This window comes from Octopus bimaculoides, chromosome 29, assembly GCF_046866305.1.
Source record: "Octopus bimaculoides isolate indiv1 chromosome 29, ASM4686630v1, whole genome shotgun sequence".
In the NCBI taxonomy this organism is placed as follows: Eukaryota; Metazoa; Mollusca; class Cephalopoda; order Octopoda; family Octopodidae; genus Octopus; species Octopus bimaculoides.
In genome coordinates this window covers 16,218,876-16,240,127 of record NC_142956.1, presented here as the reverse complement: position 1 = coordinate 16,240,127, position 21,252 = coordinate 16,218,876, and the positions used below count along the sequence as shown (strand labels likewise).

The 21,252-nt window shown below is 35.8% G+C and overlaps 2 protein-coding genes across 2 annotated transcripts in view; both read right to left on the bottom strand.

Annotated features, from left to right (window-relative positions):
• LOC106876734 (ubiquitin-like modifier-activating enzyme 1) overlaps positions 1-3,203 on the bottom strand; it is an 80,425-nt gene extending 77,222 nt beyond the window's left edge. The window contains exon 1 of the mRNA XM_089344869.1: positions 2,986-3,203. The gene's annotated coding sequence lies outside the window, so the exon portion shown is untranslated. The remainder of the gene's footprint in view (positions 1-2,985) is intronic.
• A 6,121-nt stretch (positions 3,204-9,324) lies between these two features.
• On the bottom strand, positions 9,325-19,920 carry LOC106876735 (BET1-like protein). Its single transcript, XM_089345176.1, has 4 exons — positions 19,553-19,920; positions 12,333-12,412; positions 11,478-11,534; positions 9,325-9,805 (listed from the first exon to the last, which is right to left on the bottom strand). The coding sequence occupies exons 1-4, from the start codon at positions 19,629-19,631 to the stop codon at positions 9,638-9,640; spliced, it is 384 nt and encodes a 127-aa protein (XP_089201302.1). The 5' UTR covers positions 19,632-19,920; the 3' UTR covers positions 9,325-9,637.
• Between the last annotated feature and the right edge of the window lie 1,332 nt (positions 19,921-21,252).

The window sequence follows — 21,252 nt, the reverse complement described above, 5'->3', positions numbered from 1 at the left end:
AAAACCGGTGTTGGTTTCTTTACGTTCCCATAAGCTAGCGGTTCGACAAACAATACCTGAAAAAAAATGGTAATTTTTCAGATTAACACACGCACGATCTTCACGAGGGTGTTAGGGTTAGGATTTTAGGGTCAGGGTTAGGGTTAGTTTTAGGGTTAGGGTTACGGTTAGGGACGGAATTCCCTAACCCAAACCCTAAAACCCTAACCGTAACCCTAGCTTTAAAACTAACCCTAACCCTAACACCCTAGTGAAGATCGTGCGGGGGTTAATCTGAAAAATTACCAAAAAAAATATGTACCAGGATGAAAAAAGAAACAAACCCTGGGATCGATTCTTCAAAGCGGTGCCCCAGCCTGGCCACACAGACTGAAACAAGATATATACGCTCTCACACACACACACGAATGCATATTTAAATGGGTGTTTGGAGAAAAGGTACTCGTTAAAGTTACGAAACTGTTACCAAAATCAATACGTCCCAAAGATGTTCAGGATAGCTCTATGTCCTGCTTATGTTATGAGCTCGTTGTTTTCATTTCAAACTTTCTGTCACACTTAAGTACCCTAATCAATCAATCTGTATGAATGTATGTACGTATGTATATATGTTCGTATACATACATACATACACAGGAAGAGAAAAGATTTTAAAGTATTTTACAAGCTTTTTTCGCAACAATTTATAGACAAAGTGCAGTTCTAATATTTGTATATGCACAGCTATATACATACATACATACATACATACATACACAATACAAACATATATACATGCATATGATAAAATACCTTTGTTCAAACAGTTTAACACAGAAATATATACACCTGTATACGCATAGGCAGATCTGTTGTTATAAACACTGATACATATTTCTATATAGCTTTATACTTTTGTACAGATGTAGTTATATGTAACAAACGTTTACATATTCAGCATGTATGTGTGTGTGTGTGTATACACACGCATTTGTGTATAGTTTTATGCATTTATTCAGACATATAACACATTTACATACCCAGCTCAAAGATAGATAGATACACAAAAATGTATACACATTTTTATATAGTTTTAGTTGATACAGAAAGCTATATATATATAAATATATATATATATGTATGTATGTATGTATATACCAAACCACACTAACATATAGTCAGCTAACTAATTATGTATGTACCTGTATATATATGTGTATGTATATATATAAATATATATATACACACACACACACAGAGTATTCGCCAGTGAGTCAGTTTTAAGTTGCGGTTAGTGCTGGCAAACAGCTACACTAACTTTGTGATTATGTCCTTAGGGTGTGTTAACACATTACAATGTTCTGTGTAAAATAACAGCATTTAATGAACTACTATATAATTACGAATCACTTCTATCATGTCACACCACATACATACATACACACGTATGCGCGCGTGTGTGTGTGTATTGTATTCTAAGAAACCAAGTCAGAAAAAAAAAATAGTCACTCGTATATTTGTCAATAGAATGGGTATATTAATGAAAGTATACAATAATTATAGATCAATTACAACCAACCCGATAGACGGACTGAGAGAGAGAGATAGAGAAAGAAAGACAGACAGAGATATATAGACAGATAGATATATAGACACAGAGATATACATACTGGACAGATAGATAGATACTAGATAGATAAACAGACAGGCAGATAGATAGATAGATAGATACTAGATAGACAGACAGACAGATAGATGCTAGATAGACAGACAGACAGAAAGATGATAGATAGACAGAAAGATAGATACTAGATAGACAGACAGACGGATAGAAACTAAATAGATAGAAAGACAGATAGATACTAGATAGACAGACGGATGGATAGATAGATAAATAGAGACTAAATAGATAGATAGATCGATAGATACTAGATATAGATATAGATACAGATACTAGACGGATTGACAGAGAGATAGTATACAAATCAACGGACAAATAGATACTAGATAGACATAGATATATAAATAAATACACAGATGTATTGGTAGGCAGACAGATATAATATATGTATGTGTATATATTATATATGCATTGTATGCATATATATACACACCACTGTGTCTACGGGTGGGTTTCTAAGCATATATGTTGTGTATAATGAACATTAAAGGGTGGTTAACTCTACTTCCTAAAGCATCGGGAATAATTTTTGTATATGCTTAGACCTTGTTCATACAAACGAGCATACACAAACATGTTTCCACACACACACACGTATGTATGTGTGTATATATATATGCATACATACACACAGAACAATCGATTGTGTATGTGTGTATATATTACATAGGGCTATACAAAGCAAACGTATATGTGTGCATACATATATGTGTGTTTGTGTGGAGGCGTTTTTGTCCGTTTCTATTTGTATAAGAGTATAACCGATGTTTCAATACGTATACATCACTGCTAACAATACTAGGAAACTACAATTACGTGTGTGTGTGTGTATGTATAATATATATATACACATACATACACACACACGTGCATATATATTACATATACAAAGCAAACGTATGTAGGCACACGATATAAATATATATATGTGTATGTGCAGGCGTTTTTGTCCGTATCTCTATGTTTGTGTATAACTAAATATATTTCAATGTGTATATATTACAAACAACACCAGGAAAGTAATTTTGTGTGTGTGTATAATATATATATATACACGCAAAGGGAACAGTATTATTATTATTGTATGTGTGTATATATATATATATATATATATATATATATATACACATAGATAAGCGCATGTACACACACATTCAGCTATATGCATAACATCGGATATCGATTAGCAACACACACACACACACATTTATATATATATATATATGTGTGTGTGTGTGTGTGTGTGTGTGTGTGTGTGTGTGTGTGTGTGTGTGTGTGTGTATGCATATATATATACCGCAATATAAACAAAATTATACACCTACCTGTGATCATGAAATAGGGTATCTCAGATGACAGATTAAAAACGGTCCTCTTTGTAACTATCAACACACGCATTTAAATATAAATATGTATGTATCTAGACAGTGTCAGTCACATATAGATATATACTTATATACACACATATGTATACATACGTGCATATATATATATAATATAAATGTGTTTATGTACCAGGATATGTCAATAAATAGTAATATATGTATTTAGATATATATATAAATATATATATATATATATAAACAGATATATATATATATAACTATATATACCAATGCCTGTATATAAATAGATAGATATATAACTATATATCTATATATATATACATATGTATATATCCACGGACTTTAGGCAGTGCGAGATGAGGTGTGAGTAAGACACTGTAGGGGGAGAAGGAGGAGGAGTGAAACTAAGGAGACGGTGTTACCTCAATTAGTTCTACTTCCTGTTAAAGGCCACTTGGCATTCTGGGAGTGACGTAATGCACACATCACGGTTGGCTGAGTTTTTATTTGTTTGTTGTTGAAGGCTTTTTTAATTTTTTTTTGTTTTGTAGTTCCTATTATTTTCTCTTTGTTAATTTGTTTTAAATTAAAATTTTTTTTTCACTGACTTGCGGACGGTTGGGTGGGTGGGTGGCTAAATGAATGAGTAACGAGATAGATAGAATAAAAAACATACAAACTGGAAGATTGTTAAATAGACAAACAGATAGACTGATTAATTAACTGATAGGTAGAAACAGACTGACAGACAGATAGATTGATAGACAGCCCAAGAGATAGAACGACAGGTATATATATTTATATAGATAGATAGCTAGAGCAACAGATAGAAAGACATATATAGAGAGAGATAGAAAGACATATATATAGAGAGAGAGATAGATAGATAGATAGATAGATAGATAGATAGATAGATAGATAGATAGATAGATAGATAGACCAGCAGATAGAAAGACAGATATCTATAGATAGATATAGATAGATAGATTAACCAGCAGATAGAAAGACAGATATTTATAGATAGATATACATAGATAAATAGACAGATAGACAGACAGTCAGTCAGATAGATAGATAGATAGATAGATAGATAGATAGATAGATAGATAGATAGATAGATAGATAGATAGATAGATCAACAGATAGAAATGCAAATATAGATATAGACAGATTGATAGATACCTACATAGACTACAAATAGATTGATACATACACACATACATACATAAGTATATATGAACATGCCTCAACATGAAACTATATGCATGAGAATTTCATACATACATACATACATAAAACAAAACATAAATCTGCATGTATACATACATCCATACAAAAATACTCTGTTGATGTTGAAATTCCAATGAAGGAACATTGAGTCTAGGTTAGAAACCAGCTATTTTTCTATTGGTAAGAAATCTTGAAATAAACTGAATAACGACATCCATAGACTCACAAACATTGAAATATACATTATAGGTAAGCAGTACCTCAGTGTTGTACCCTACTGATAGCTACATTGACTGTACCCCTCTCAAGTTCCCACATACAGCTAAGTGAATTGCATCTCACTGGGATGTTTGTTCATATGGTATCTGTCACACATCCAAACTTATATTCGTCAATTTGGTTGAATTTAGCATTGCCAAAGGTCTCGGACATTTGCCATTGTCTCCGTGAGCCCCAATGTGTGAATGATACATTTTATGAGCACTCATGTAGGTGGCATGGAAGAAGGACCTTTCAAACACTAGGTCTCACAGAGGCAATCACAAACGACCGAGACATTTGGCAATATGCTGTGCTTGCGAAGAAGACCCATCAACCCAAGTGAATCATAGTCATGGCAGATACTGGTGTCGTGCAAATGGCACCCATGCTGGTGGCACACAAAAACACCCATTACACTCTCAGAGTGATTGGTGTTAGGGAGGGCATCCAGCCATAGAAACCATGCTGAATCAGATTGTAGTCTGGTGCAGCCCCTCAGCTTACAAGCCTCGGTCAAACTGTCCAACCCATTCTAGCATGGACAACAGTTGTTTGATGATGATGATGATGATGATGATGATGATGATGATGATGGTGGTGGTGGTGGTGGTGGTGGTGGTGGTGATGATGATGATGATGATGATGATGATGATGATGACTGCTCACCTATTTTATCGAGAGTTTCATATAACCCAGTGTTGAAAGTGGGCAGACATTGCAATCCAATGCTTTTTTGTCTTGTGCAGCTGTCTTTCATTTTTAATCTGTTATTTGTTTCAGCCACTGGACAGCATCCATACCACGGCACAGCCTTCAAGGATGTTAGTTGAAGAAATCAAACCCAGGACTTATTATTTATAAGCTTAGTACTTATTCTATTGTTCTCTTTTGCCGAACTGCTAAGTTACAGGAACATAAACAGACCAACATTGGTTGTCAAGCGATGGTAGGGGGACAAACACAGACATACATACATACATGCATATATACAAACAAAAAGCTTCTCTCAGTCTCCGTCTACCAAATCCACACGCAAGGCTTTGGTTGGACCGAGGCTATAAGTAGAAGTCACTTGCCCAAGGTGCCATGCAGTAGGACTGAACCCCAAAACCATGTGATTGGGAAGCAAGCTTCTTACCACACAGCCATACCAACGTATGTGTGTCTGTATATATATTTATGTATGTGTCCATCCTTTCATGACACATTATTGGGAACTTGAATGCGTTCCAGTTTCAACTTGTTTAAGAAGTATTTTTATGTTTTACTTCCCCATCTTCTGTAATATGAAAATGACTTCATGAAACTAAGGAAGCTGGAATGCAGTCAAAGCTTTCACACACACACACACACACACACACACACCAACACATATACATAGAAATGTATATATATCTACATACATACACGTGTATATAAACACTATATATATATATATATATAGTTTTAGGGAAAACAACCAAGTTTCAAGAACTCATCGATGAAAATCCACCACATACACACACATACATATATATATATACATATATATATATACATATATATATATATATATATATATATATATATATATATATATATATATATATATATATATATATATATATATATATACATATATATATATATATATATATATATATACATACATATATATATACATATATATATATATATACACATGTATATATATATATATATATATATATATATATATATACACATGTATATATATATATATGTATACATACATACATACTCATATATATACACATATATTTGTATGTATATTCACACATACTCTTGCACACATTCATATACATATATATATATATATATATATATAGATAGATATACACAGTCACACATATATGCACTTGTATATAGCATATACATATTTATATGTATGAGTGTGCATGTATATACATATATATGTATGTTTATATGTGTGTATGGTGTGAGTGTATAAATATATGTGTGCGTGTGTGTATATAAATATATATATTCAGGCATACAAAGTTATTTTATTACATATACGTGTCTCTCTACCTCTTTCTCTCTCTCTCTCTCTCTCTCTCTGTATATATATATATATATATATATATATACACACACACACACACATATACATAAATGGATTCGTACATATACAGGAATGAACGAAACAGATGTAAAGTCCAATAATAGATCAATAGGGAGCTATAGCCTCGTATATGTACAACCAATCAATAAGGCTTTGAGCACTCATCTAATTAACGATTAATACAGATCTAGCATTTAATGAAAACAAAAGCATAATTAAGATGTGTCATCAGATTTAATCATCATCATCATCGTCGTCGTTTAACGTCCGCTTTCCATGCTAGCATGGGTTGGATGACGTATCATAAACATAGGGTTTATTTCTTATGCATAGACATGTGATGGTGGGGTGTTCATGCCTTTCCAATACAGCCAATGTTATTAGTTGTGTCTCCCTCTCTCTCTTCTCTCTCTCTGTCTCCTGACATCTGTCGATCATTCTTCTCATTAGCTTGTCACATTCACGTTACTTGTTTGAGTCCTAAGATGCCAGCTTCATCCATCATCACCACCACTACCACCACTACCCCCACCTTCATCGTCATCGTCGCTGTTGTCATCATCACCACCACCATCACTACCTTCATCATCATCATCATCATCGGCATCATTAGCATCATCATCATCACCACCACCATCTTCCTCATCATCTCCACTACCACCACCACCATCATCGTCATCATCGCTGTTATCATCATCATCATCATGGTAAGTAGCTTGCTTACGAACCACATGGTTCTGGGTTCAGTCCCACTGCGTGGCACCTTGGGCAAGTGTCTTCTACTATAGCCTCGGACCGACCAAAGCCTTGTGAGTAGATTTGGTAGACGGAAACTGAAAGAGGCCCGTCGTATATATGTATATATATATATATATTTGTATGTACGTGTGTATATATTTATGTGTTTGTGTTTGTCCCCCGAACATCACTTGACAACTGATGCTGGTGTGTTTATGTCCCTGTAACTTAGCGGTTCGAGAAAAGAGAGCGATAGAATAAGTACTAGGCTTCTAAAGAATAAGTCCTGGGGTCGATTTGCTCGACTAAAGGTGGTGCTCCCGCATGGCCACAGTCAAATGACTGAAACAAGTAAAAGAGTATATAATCAGATGGAGTCGAGAGGCTGATATGCATGGGTGACTTCTGGTCTTCCATAAACAACCTTACCTGGACTTGTCTTCAGAGGGGAACTTCTTTGATGCAATCCCATAGTCATTCATGACCGAAGGGGGTGGGTCTTTACTTCACTTTTCTACTGTGTCCTTGACCAGACATTTTATTCTACATGGCCCTCGTCCACTCAGCTGGCAAAGCAATGCGTTGTACCGGTATAATTCAAATGCATACAAATGTGAGTCTAATATATTATCTCACTGAAATATACAGGGTGTCCACAAAGTCTGGGTACATGGGGATTAACACATACTTTAAGAAATTATTATTTCTTATATTTAATTGCTTATATTATTTTATTTACTCCATGTACCCACATGGGGATTAACACATACTTTAAGAAATTATTATTCCTTATATTTAATTGCTTATGTTAAGATCTTACTTACTCCATGTACCCACATGGGGATTAACACATACTTTAAGAAATTATTATTTCTTATATTTAATTGTTTATGATATGATTTTATTTACTCCATGTACCCACATGGGGATTAACACATACTTCAAGAAATTATTATTTCTTATATTCAGTTGTTTATATTATGATTTTATTTACTCCATGTACCCAGACTTTCTGGATACCCTGTATTCTGAACAAACAAATACTAGAATTGTATTGATGCGAGTAATGAAAGCAAGAACTATCAATAAATGGAATACAAGAACTTTGAACAGATAGTACACCCCTTTAAGAAGACAGACCCTAGCAGCACAGTGGGGAACAATATAACACAGTTAATTACACCATTCTTAATGTGAACTTTATCTTCTTTAATACCTTTGTACACACAAACATGTTAGAAGTAAATAGACTGTTATTCTAACTTGTAAAGGTTTATATTTCTTATTAATTGACATTTTTATGTTTCAGATTCTATATGTGACTGTTTAATTATGCTATGTACAAAAGAAGCCTTGGAACTGTCTGAATTTCAAAGAGGCCGTATTGTGGGTCACTCTGAAGGTGGATATAGTCAGCGTACAATCGTAGAAAACCTTGGGATCCCACTTTCTACAATAAATTAAAGAGTTAGACAAAGAACGTGTTGTCTTCATTTCAGCATAGAAGTTACTAAATTATCAAGAAGACTCTGCCTGTCACTGAGTTTATTTGTTTTTATGGGGTCAGTTTTTAATTTATAGACTAGTTTATCAAATCCTTGTATATCTAAGGCTGAGAGAATAAAGGGCAGTATCTGTTAGGGATAGGGCTGAGGGAGCAGACAGAAATCATGAGCTTATGATTTCTGGATATCCTTGTTGCTTATTTTGATATATATATATATATATATATATATATATATATATAGAGAGAGAGAGAGAGAGAGAGAACATACACATGGTAATATAGTTAATATTCTCATCCAAAATGAAGACTAGTACCAACACTTCCATGTTGCATGCTTAAACAATTGTGAAGATCTCACATGAAACCATTGGTTGCCTTGTTAACCCACAAATAAAATATATATGCATATATATATATATATATATATATATGTATATATATATATATATATATATATATACACACACACACACACTTGGATGTATAACAGGAGACAGGGTGCTTAATGTAACAGTTTATTTATTTGAAGTTGATGACTCTTTGTCACTATTTCAGCTTTGAATGAATATGTATGCAAACACACACACACACACACACACCAATACACACTCACATACATAAATACATATACATATACATATATATATTCACATATTAATATATACAGACACTCACATATACATAAATACACACACACACACATGCAATTACACTGAAGACCACCTAGGTGCAAGGGCGCCAAGTCTTTTGCTCAGCCCTCAATGCAATACACCAGTCGATTACTGCCACCACTGCCTATTCCAGCTTGTGGCCTACGCCCTCACTTTCAGGACCAGGTAATAAGAAAGGAAGAAGAGTGCGCTGAGGCCCATGATAATGTAACACATCATTTTCCTGTTGGCTTTTCCAGAATTGACCATGTGGGAGATTCGGTTCATACTGCCAGTGAGCAGGCCTTGGGAACTGTCGAAGTCTGTGCCCTGGAATTGAAACGACAACAGGAAGGGTTAGATGAGGTTGAGATGACACGAGACAATATGACATAAGGTGAGATGAAATGAAAAAAATGAAAGAGGCGTAGGAGTGGGTGTGTGGTAAGTAGCTTGCTTACGAACCACATAGTTCTGGATTCAGTCTCACTGCGTGACACCTTGGGCAAGTGTCTTCTACTATAGCCCCGGAAACTGAAAGAAGCCTGTCGTATATATGTATATATGTGTGTGTGTGTGTGTGTGTGTGTATGTTTGTGTGTCTGTCCCCACAACATCGCTTGACAACTGATGCTGGTGTGTTTACATCCCCGTAACTTAGCGGTTCGGCAAAAGAGACCGATAAAATAAGTACTAGGCTTACAAAGAATAAGTCCTGGGGTCGATTTGCTCGACTAAAAGGTGGTGCTCCAGCATGGCCACAGTCAAATGACTGAAACAAGTAAAAGAGTAAAAGAGATGAAATGAAAGAATGAAAGAAATGAAATATAAGAAGATTAGAGATAAGAGGAAATAAAAGAAGATAGGAGATGATGATAGATGAAATGAAAGATGAGAGGAAATGAAATGAAAGAAGAGATGATGGGGGATGAAAAGGGATTAGATGAAAAATGAGGTGAGAGATGGAATAAAACAGCTGATGGTCAGAGATCAAACTGATTGAAGTGTAGTGTAGGTATAAATATTGTTATAGTGGACTATTGTATCTGGCAAAGAAGATTAAGAAGCCGGAGAAGATTATGAATGTAGGCAGGAAGCCACTAGAGTTGGTTGAAGACTTCCTGTATCTGGGAGCAAAGATTGGCAACACAGAGGATTATATAGTTGAAAGAAAGAGCAAAGCCTGGGCAGCATGCCGTGGTTTGAGATCTGTATGGAAGTCGGACCTTCATAAAAACCTGAAGATCCATCTCTTCATTGCTGCAGTAGAGTCTGTTCCTGTTGTACAGGTCTGAGACTCAGACACTAACCAAGAAACTCATTCAGATGGTGGATGGGAGCTACACAAGAATGCAGAGGATGGCTCTGAATATTAATCATTATATGCTGAGAATGAAGAACTCAGAGCTGTACAAGAACCTCCCAAAAGTTAGCTTAAAAATAACACAGAGGGACTGAGGTTAGCTAGACATACTCACTGTCATTCAGTGCTCCTGTGGGATCCTCTACATGGTCACACTAGAAGAAGGAGACCAAGGATGATATATGCTGATGCCCTAAGGACAGACACTCGTCTCTGGTAAACACAATACATGGTAGCAATGATGAGGGACAAAGACCATTGGAAAGATCTCGTTCATGGATCTCAGGAATTTTACCCACCCTAGAATAGAATAAAAATATGCACTCTAAAAAGATGAGTAGTTCTTATCCAGTCTGGTATTATATATATATATGCATCCAGGATTAAGACATCTGATGATGATCAAGGATCAAACTGACTAAAATATAGTGTTGATGTAAATACTGTAAATTTATACTGTAAAGAAGGTTGGTTCTAATCCAGTCTGATGCTGTATACACATCCAGGAATAAGACACCTGTTGATCATCACAGATCATACTGATCAAAACACAGTGTAGATGTAAATACATTTAAAAAATATATTTAGTACTAATCCAGTCTGGTATTATGCATGTATTATGGGATTTAGAATACTTACCATTCCATCAAGATATCTGTTAGAATCTTTTGTATCAGATTCTATGTCTAACGCCAACTGAAATATATCAAAAAAGTAATTTAAGCAAAAAAATTGACAAAAGTTATACATACATATATATTATTTATTTAATGGTCACAAAACGTGTATTAAAGCGTTACTAATAAACCACATATCATAACGAACTAAAGAAATTGATACAGTTCTATATTTAAGAGATGAGGAATTATGTACATTATTTACATTTGACGGATATTTGCCCTCATCAGGTTTGTTGTTAACACAACATTTTGGCTGATATACCCTCCAGCCTTCATCAGGTGTCTTGGGGAAATTTCGAACCTGGGTTCAAAGAAATTGAATTTTAGAAGAAACGCGAAAAAACTGAGAAGGCAGCATATAGAACATGCAGACAATGGACAACGGAAAACTATAAACAGAAACTAAAATGTCAAAAGTTTGTTATGATATGTGGTTTGCGCCTGAAGAATATGTGTGTAAATGTATGAATTTTAAACATACACACACAGAGAGAAAATCTGCCTTTTATAGTATAGATACAATATAAAGTAGTGAACTGCCAGAATTGTTAGCACGTGGTATTTCGCCCATCGCTACGTTCTGAGTTCAAATTTCGCCAAGGTCGACTTTACCTTTTATCCTTTGTGGAGTCGATAAAATAAGTACCAGTTGAACACTGGGGTCAATGTAATTGATTCATCTCTTCCCCCCAAAAGTTCTGCCCTTGTGGTAAAATTTGAAACCATTATTTAATACAAAATATAATAGAATCCAGGATAACAAATCAAACCAGAAGTGATACGAATTGAGAGAATGGATCCAGAAATGACTCACCCCTTTTAGTCGCGATATTTTACTGGATAGTCCATCGACATGGGCTGAATTCTCCTCCTCCAGCATTGCTTCTGTTCGCCCTGTGTAATATGGATAGAGAAATAGAGAAGGTGAGATAAAAGGGTAAGTTTTTGCATGTATGTGAACTGCGAAGCTCCATGGTAGTGAGATACGGACTCTGAATGTGGAGGACTTGGAAAGGCTGGAGAGGAATGAAGCTGGTACGCTCTGCTGGATGTGCAATGTCAGCGTTCATGTGCAACAGAGCATTGGTGTATCGAGGGAGAATTTGGGGCATAAGAGGAATTAAATGCAGTGTGCAAGAGAGGAGACTGTGCTGGTTTGGTTATGTGATGCAGATGGATGAAGAGAGCTGCGTAAAGCAAGCAGTGCTGATCACTTAAAGCAGAGGGAGACCCAGGAAGACATGGGACAAAGTATGGAAGGCCGATCTCAAAATACTGAACCTTACAAAGGAGATGACAGCGGTCTGTGATATGTGGTGCACTGCTGTACTTGAGAAGATTTGCCCACCACAACAGAATTGAGATTATAAAACCAAGGTGCCACATAAAAAGCATTGGTGTGGGTGTTGGGGCTACATAAAAAGCACTGGTGCAGGTTCCACATGAAAAGCTCTGGTGTTGGTGCCTTGTAGAAAACATTATTGATGGCTTCACATAAAAAGCATGGTGAAGGCTCCACATAAAAAGCTCTGGTGAGGGCTCCACATAAAAAGCACTGGTGAGGGCCTCACATAAAAAGCACTGGTGAGGGCCTCACATAAAAAGTACTGGTGAGGGCCCCACATAAAAAGCACCGGTGCAGGTTCCACATAAAAATCCCTGGTGAGGGCTCTGCATAAAAAGCTCTGGTGAGGGTTCCACATAAAAAGCACTAGTGATGGCACTATGTAAAAAGCACCTAGTACACTCTGTAAGGTGGTTGGTATTAGGAAGAGCAGCCATGACAGAACAGACAATTGGAGTCTGGACAGCTCCAGGCTGGCCAGCTCTTGTCAAGCCGTCCAACTCAACCCGGCATGAAAATGAATATTAAATGATTGGCGTTAGGAAGGGCATCCAGCTGTAGAAACTCTGCCAAATTAGATTGGAGCCTGGTGTTGCCATCCGGTTTCACCAGTCCTCAGTCAAATTGTCCAACCCATGCTAGCATGGAAGGCGGACGTTAAACGATGATGATGATATCTCCAGGCATTACTGTGTTAGCAAAATCACTCGATTCAACTTTCTTCTTTTACTTGTTTCAGTCATTAGACTGCGACCATGCTGGGGCACCACTTTGAAGGATTCTAGTTGAATAAATCAACCCCAGTAACTATTTTCTAAACTTGGTAATTATTCTATCAGTCTCTTTTGCTGAACTGCTAAGTTACAAAGTGGTGAATTCACTAACATTAGTTGTCAAGCAGTGGTGGCGTGTGTGTGTGTGTGTGTGCGTGGACAAACAAATACACACATACAAGTGAAGGTATGTAGCCTAGTGGTTAGGGTGTTGCAGTCATGATCTAGTGATTGTAGGTTCAATTACAGGACATTGTGCTCTTAAACAAAACACTAATAAAGTGCCAGGGTTGCATTCATCAACAGTCTCCTGTTCTTTCTTCAAAGAAGTTCGAATTTCTGAAAGATTGGGATTAACTTATTCACGACAGAAGACCAAGGCTCTTTGGATTTTGGCATAGAGGTCTCTGATAACCGCTGACGCCTGTTGGCAGGCATGACACATGAAGAGAGATACCATTTTATGTTTGGGAAACATAAGCTTATTAAATATACATATCTGAAAGCATTATAAAATAATTACAAACAAAAAAATTATTTCATGTTGTGTTTCTTTCGACAATGCAATGATATTCGTTTTTGTTTTGAATTCCATTAAACAAGTGTTGTGTTTGAATTATAATTTGAAGTTCACGGCCAGGTTATGAAGGATTGCCCTATAATATTGAACAATGCAATCTTCATTAAATATATCATTACATGTTAAAAAAATTTAAAAAACTTTAAATTTACATATAATGAAAGGTTCCTGTTTATTGTTTCAAAAGTTGAAAGACATTCGTGTTCGGTATTCTATCATTCTGGTTTCTGTTTGTATTTATTTTAACCCGTGTTTACGGTCACAGTATGAAAGATCGCCGAACAATATTGAACTGAACAATAGATTCTTTGTTAAATATATAATTATATATTTTAAAGTAATAGAAACATTAAATTTACTTATAGATTTTCTATTCCGTGTATGTTTCGTGTTCGGTACTGTATTCTGTCATTCCGGTTTGTATTTTAACCTGTTTATTTATGGTCGTAATATGAAAGATCATCCTACAGTATTGAATAAAACATTTCTATCTTCTTTAAATATATAATTACATATTTTATACTAAAAGAAACATTATTAAATTTACTCATAAATTCTCTATCTAATGTATGTTTCGTGTGCGGTATTATATTCTGCTATTCCGATTTTTGCCTGTATTACTTCTAATATGGCCTAAATATGAAAAATCCCCCGACTATAAATCGATAAAAATAATATAACCTTCGTTAAATATATATTTATTAAATAATGACATATAGTAAAATATAAAAACATATTTGTTTCGAAAAATTAAAACCTTCCTGTTCAGAATTTCATTCCGTTATTCTTGTTTCAATATATATTCTTGTTTCAATATAAATTATATTATGTTTACAGCCGTAATATGAGAAATTACTATTCCATACTGGATGAAAAAACACCCTCCTTGTAAAATGTAAATTTGTCACACATATTTTATATACCAAATAAAAGAATTAGTAATACAGACATAGTTCAAGCACTACTGCTTGTTCCTTAAGGGAGGGAAAAATTTTTTAAAAAATGGCATTCGTGTGGTCGGTATTGAATTTTGTTATACTGGTTGCTATTCGAGTTTGTCGCTGAGTCACGGTTGGAATACTTTTACCAAGGACGGGTATTGATAAAATAAAATCTAGAAAATATACTGTGTATTATTCGATGTTTAACAAAAAAAAAAAAAAAGACAAGCAATGATATCCCGTTTGAAACAAAATGCTAAAAAAAAAAAATAAAACATTAAAAATATTTTTTTAAATGTGTGCGTGTCCGTGTTTGTCACTCCTCCACCGCTTAACAACCGGTGTTGGTTTGTTTACGTCCGGGTAACTTAGTGGGTCGGCAAAAGTGACTGACAAAATGGTCCTGAGGGTTGATCTATCTGACTAAAGCCCTTCAAGGCAGTGCCTCAGCATAGCCCACAGTCCAATTAATGAAAATAAGTATAAGATAATCGTAACCCCCAAACCCGGGGACTTTTGTTCCCTCATAACTTTTTAGATAATTTATCAAAAAGAAAAATACTTGGTTAAATTTTCCCCTGCTTTGTAGCCTGCAAAGGAAGAAAGTTAGCTAAACAGTGGGTTGAAAAAGCTTCTAACTTCTATCTATTATTAATTTCTGGAAAAAAAAACCAATATGATTTTTGTCATCTGCATGCAATGCTACATCAGTGTTGAAAGTTTTAAAAAATTCTGACAGCTTACCAACTACATGGTTCTGGGTTCAGTCCCACTGCGAGGCACCTTGGGTAAGTGTCTTCTACTATCGCTTCGGGCCGACCAAAGCCTTGTGAGTGGATTTGGTAGACGGAAACTGAAAGAAGCCCGTCGTATGTTTGTCTATATATATGTGTGTGTGTGTATATGTTTGTGTGTCTGTGTTTGTACCCCCAACATCGCTTGACAACCGATGCTGGTGTGTTTACATCCCCGTAACTTAGCGGTTCAGCAAAAGTGGGATTGATAGAATAAGTACTAGGCTTCCAAAGAATAAGTCCTGGGATCGATTTGCTCGACTAAAGGCGGTGCTCCAGCATGGCCGCAGTCAAATGACTGAAACAAGAGAAAGAGAGTGTCTTCTACTATAGCCTCGGGCTGACCAAAGCCTTGTGAGTGGATTTGGAAGACAGAAACTGAAAGAAGCCCATTGCATATATATATATATATAGGAAGGATTTTTTTAAATCCATGACATTTATCAAAAAGCTTAATTAATTGTTAAATTGGATGATATGCTTGTTTGATGGTGAGCTGACAGAATCATTAGTGCATCAATCAAATTGCTTAACAGCATGTTTTCCATCTCTTTATGTTCTGAGTTCAAATGACACTGTGGTCAAATTTGCCTCAAAATTTCAGGCTGCAATTGGTAGATTAACAATGGAAGAAGCCCGTTGTGTGTGTATATATATATATATGTATATATTCAGTTTAAAAGAAGAAAAGAAAATGGAGATAAGGAAGTTAACAATTGTTATTAAATATAGCTTCACGAGGTTAACATATCCTGGTATCTTGGGCAAGTGTCTTCTACTATAGCCTCGGGCTGACCAAAGCCTTGTGAGTGGATTTGGAAGATAGAAACCGAAAGAAGCCCATTGTATATATATATATATATATTGATAGAAAGGACAACAAAAGAAAGAAAGAGACCTCGATATTATGCAAAAAGAGGAATTTATCTGTAAAAATAAGTGACTGCTTGACAACTAATGTTTACACCCCTATCCCCCAACCCAGCAGTTCTGCAAACGGGACTCATAGAATAAGTACCAAACTTTAAAAAAAATAAGTACTGAGGTTGATTTATTCAACTAAAATTCTTCAAGATTGTTCAACTAAAATTCTTTAAGGTGGTGCCCCAGAATGGCTGCAGTCTAACGACTGAAGCAAATAGAAGTAGAAGCAAGAAGATAAAATGATTCTATTAAGCACACCAACAATTTTATGTTAATGTCTTTATTGTGAAAGGCAGCGAGCTGGCAGAAACGTTAGTACCTCGGGTGAAATGCTTAGCGATATTTCATCTGTCTTTACGTTCTGAGTTTCCAAGCAAGGTAATATTTTCCCATGGCCAGACATGATTCTCTTGGATTACTGGAAACAAAAAACAGTGCTTGTATGATGATGATGATGATGATGATGATGATGATGCACATTTATGACCACCATATGATATCAAGACAAAGGTGTACACACACACACACACACACACACATGTTCCTTATTAGCTCTTGGGCTGAAGAAAAAATATATTTTGTAGGACTCATGGTTTAATGTTCGGACGTCTAACTTTATTCTAAATGCCTAACAATGTTCCTATGAACTTGTCACCTTCAAGTAAAAATGTGTGTGTTTGTGTAAGGCATATTTCAAAATTTCTGACCAAAATCGCTGACCAAACACCATTCAATTTTTTTTCTCCGAGTTTTTCTCCGTATTCTTTCTGTTGAAGAGCATAGCTCGAAACGTTAAAAACTTTCTGTATTCCCAAGCGTCAAACTAATACATCCCTTTGTTGTTTACACCACCTGTCCTCGTCTGTTGTTTTTTGTCGTACATTCTCCCATATATATATATAACACTTATATGTATGTAATAAGTTTTCTGAATCTTCAGATTTTTTTCAATATGCTAGGCCGCTGGTTTTAAATTGATATTAATCAAATTAATATTCAATTTGGTAATTTTTCAGATTAACACCCGCAAGATATTCACTAGGGGGTCAGGGTTAGGGTTTTAGGGTTAGTGTTAGTGTTTTAGGATTAGGGTTAGGGAATTCCGTCCCTAACCGAAACCGTAACCCTGACCCTAAACACTAACCTTAACCCTAAAACCCTAACCCTGACCCTAAAACCCTAGTGAAGATCGTGCGGGTGTTAATCTGAAAAATTACCTTCAATTTTTCACCCTTATTATTTAAATTTATATATATATATATACATATACATACACATACATAGTAACTTGTAAGTTCAAATATGCCTCAAACATATAGCATAAAAGCACCCACTACACTCTCTGAGTGGTTGGCGTTAGGAAGGGCATTCAGCTGTAGAAACTCTGCCAAATTAGATTGGAGCCTGGTGTTGCCATCCGGTTTCACCAGTCCTCAGTCAAATCGTCCAACCCATGCTAGCATGGAAAGCGGACGTTTAAACGACGATGATGATGATGATGATATATATATATATATATTCTTTTACTTGTTTATCATTTGACTGCGGTCATGCTGGAGCACAGGCTTTTAGTCGAACAAATCGATCCCTGAGCTTGTTATTTGTAAGCCTAGTACTTATTCTATCGGTCTCTTTTGCCGAACCGCTAGATTACGGGGACGTAAACACACCAGCATCGGTTGTCAAGCGATGGTGGGGGAGGGGACAAATGCAGACAGACAAATTCACACACACACACACACATATATATATATATATATATATATATATATATATATATACGACGGGCTTCTTTCAGTTTCCGTCGTCTACCAAATCCACTCACAAGGCTTTGGTCGGCCCGAGGCTATAGAAGACACTTGTCCATGAAGACACTTGAACCCAGAACCATTTTTATGGGCTACTAATAGTTTCATGCGATGAAAACGGTTGACAGCATTTTATAACACGTCAGGTACCTTCACAGTCTTCAGGCCACACACACACACACACACACACACATATATATATATATATATATATTATACAAATACACACATATATATATAAAATTTAATAATAAGGGTAGAAATTGATATTAATCAATTAAAACCAGTGGTCTAGCATATTTTAAAAAATCCGAAGATTAAAATTATATTACATACAAAAATAAGAGGAATGACCAGCAAAAGTGGACTTCTATATGCTAGAAATAGATGCCGAATCACCTAACCACGAAGAACATATTCTTCGTGGTTAGGTGATTCGGCATCTATTTCTAGCATATAGAAGTCCACTTTGGTGGTCATTCTCCTTAATTTTGTATGACACATATATATATATATATATATATATATATGTATGTTCCATCTAAGCTGATTTTACACTACTCCGTGCTTTAATTAAGACGGCAGGAACTAATTTAAGAGAGGTATCTAGTTCCTGTTTCTAGCAGGCAGCAACGACACGTAAAGACCATGTTATGGTGACGCTGTCCTCGTCGTAGCTGTTTTTATTTCGTAGTTTGACACTTCATCACATCGCCTCGTCTCGATTTTGTCGCTAAGTTTCACATCCTGCACAACCAGAATAACCTAAAATAACAACTGTAACAGACAGATGAAGGTCTTATAAATCATCAGTGCTATCAAGGAGTGAAAATCAGAAGGATAAAGGGTCGAGAAAGGGTCGTATTTACCGTTGCTGTTGACACGGCCGTTCCTCCAGTCAGCCATATTCGTTATTCTGTCCACGCAAGTGCTCTGTTGTTGTAACATTAGAATTATCTCCCCTCTTTGGAGTTGAACTTTTTTTTTTTTTTACTTCTGCTAATTGGTCCACGAAAAATAAAATAATAGTTTGTTTGTTTGTTGTTTTTTTGTCACCTGAAGCGCTTATGTTTATGCATTTTTTGTGTATGTATGTATGTATGCATGTCATTATTTTTGTTTAATTGAAGATTTCTTGCTGATAGAGAAAGAACCGGTTTCTAAACTAGATCCAAAGTTCCTTCATTGGAATTTCAACATCAACAACAGTGTATTTTTGCTTGTATGTATGTACGTGTATGTGCATATTTGTATGTTTTGTTTTGTGTATTTATTCTTATTCATCATCATCATCATCATCGTTTAACGTCCGCTTTCCATGCTAGCATGGGTTGGACGATTTGACTGAAGACTGGTGAAACCGGATGGCTACACCAGGCTCCAATCTGATTTGGCAGAGTTTCTACAACTGGATGCCCTTCCTAACGCCAACCACTCAGAGAGTGTAGTGGGTGCTTTTACGTGCCACCGACAGGAAGGCCAGTCAGGTGATAGTTGCATATCTAGACATGCTCTTCTAGGGATGGATTGGATCTGTAGTCTTCGAATTAGCTTTCTCCTTTCTGGTTTTGAGAGGCCTAATTTCTCAAGACTGGTATATAGGCAGTGTGTTACACATCTCAGTGCCCAAATAATTACAGGTATAAACCTGAACTTGTGATTTGAATAGAGTAACTGCACATTTCTCAATACTTCAGCACAGATATTCTCTTCTTCACTGATCTTCAGCTTTATGTTAACATCTGCTGGGCAACTAATTTCCACAACTGTACGCAGTTTCTCTTCTCTATCCCAAATCATTATATCAAGTCTGTTAAATTTACTTTTTATTGAGATCTTCACTGGGACATTCCACCAGTATTCCTTTTCATTATGAGTGGCCATGGCTTCTACCATACTGTGGGTTCTTTATGTATGTATGTATGTATGTATGTATGTATGTATGTGTGTATGTATGTATGTATGTGTGTATGCATTCTTTTACTTGTTTCAGTCATTTTGACTGTGGCCATGCTGGAGCACAAACCGTTAAGTTACGGGGCATAACCACACCAGTATCAGTTGTCAAGCAATGGCAGGCGGACGGACAAACTCAGACACACACACACACACACACACACACACACACACACACACACACACACACACACACACATATATATATATATATATATATATATATATATATATATATATATATATATATATATATATATATAAGTCAGTAAATAGTGGGGTTATATATATATATATACACACACAGATACACATGCACACACATGACAGGCTTCTTTCAGGTTCCGTCTACCAAATCCACTCACAAGCCTTTGGTTGGCCTAAGGTTATAGTAGGAAACACTTGCCCAAAGTGCCATGCAGTGGGACTGAACCCAGAACCATGTGGTTGGGAAGCAAGCTTCTTACCACATAGCCACGCCGAGTACTGTAGATGTATGTGTATTTGTGTGTATACACAAACATACATGTGAATACACATACGTACACAAATATACATACATGCACATAGACAAATACATATACTAACACATACAAATATACATACATACACA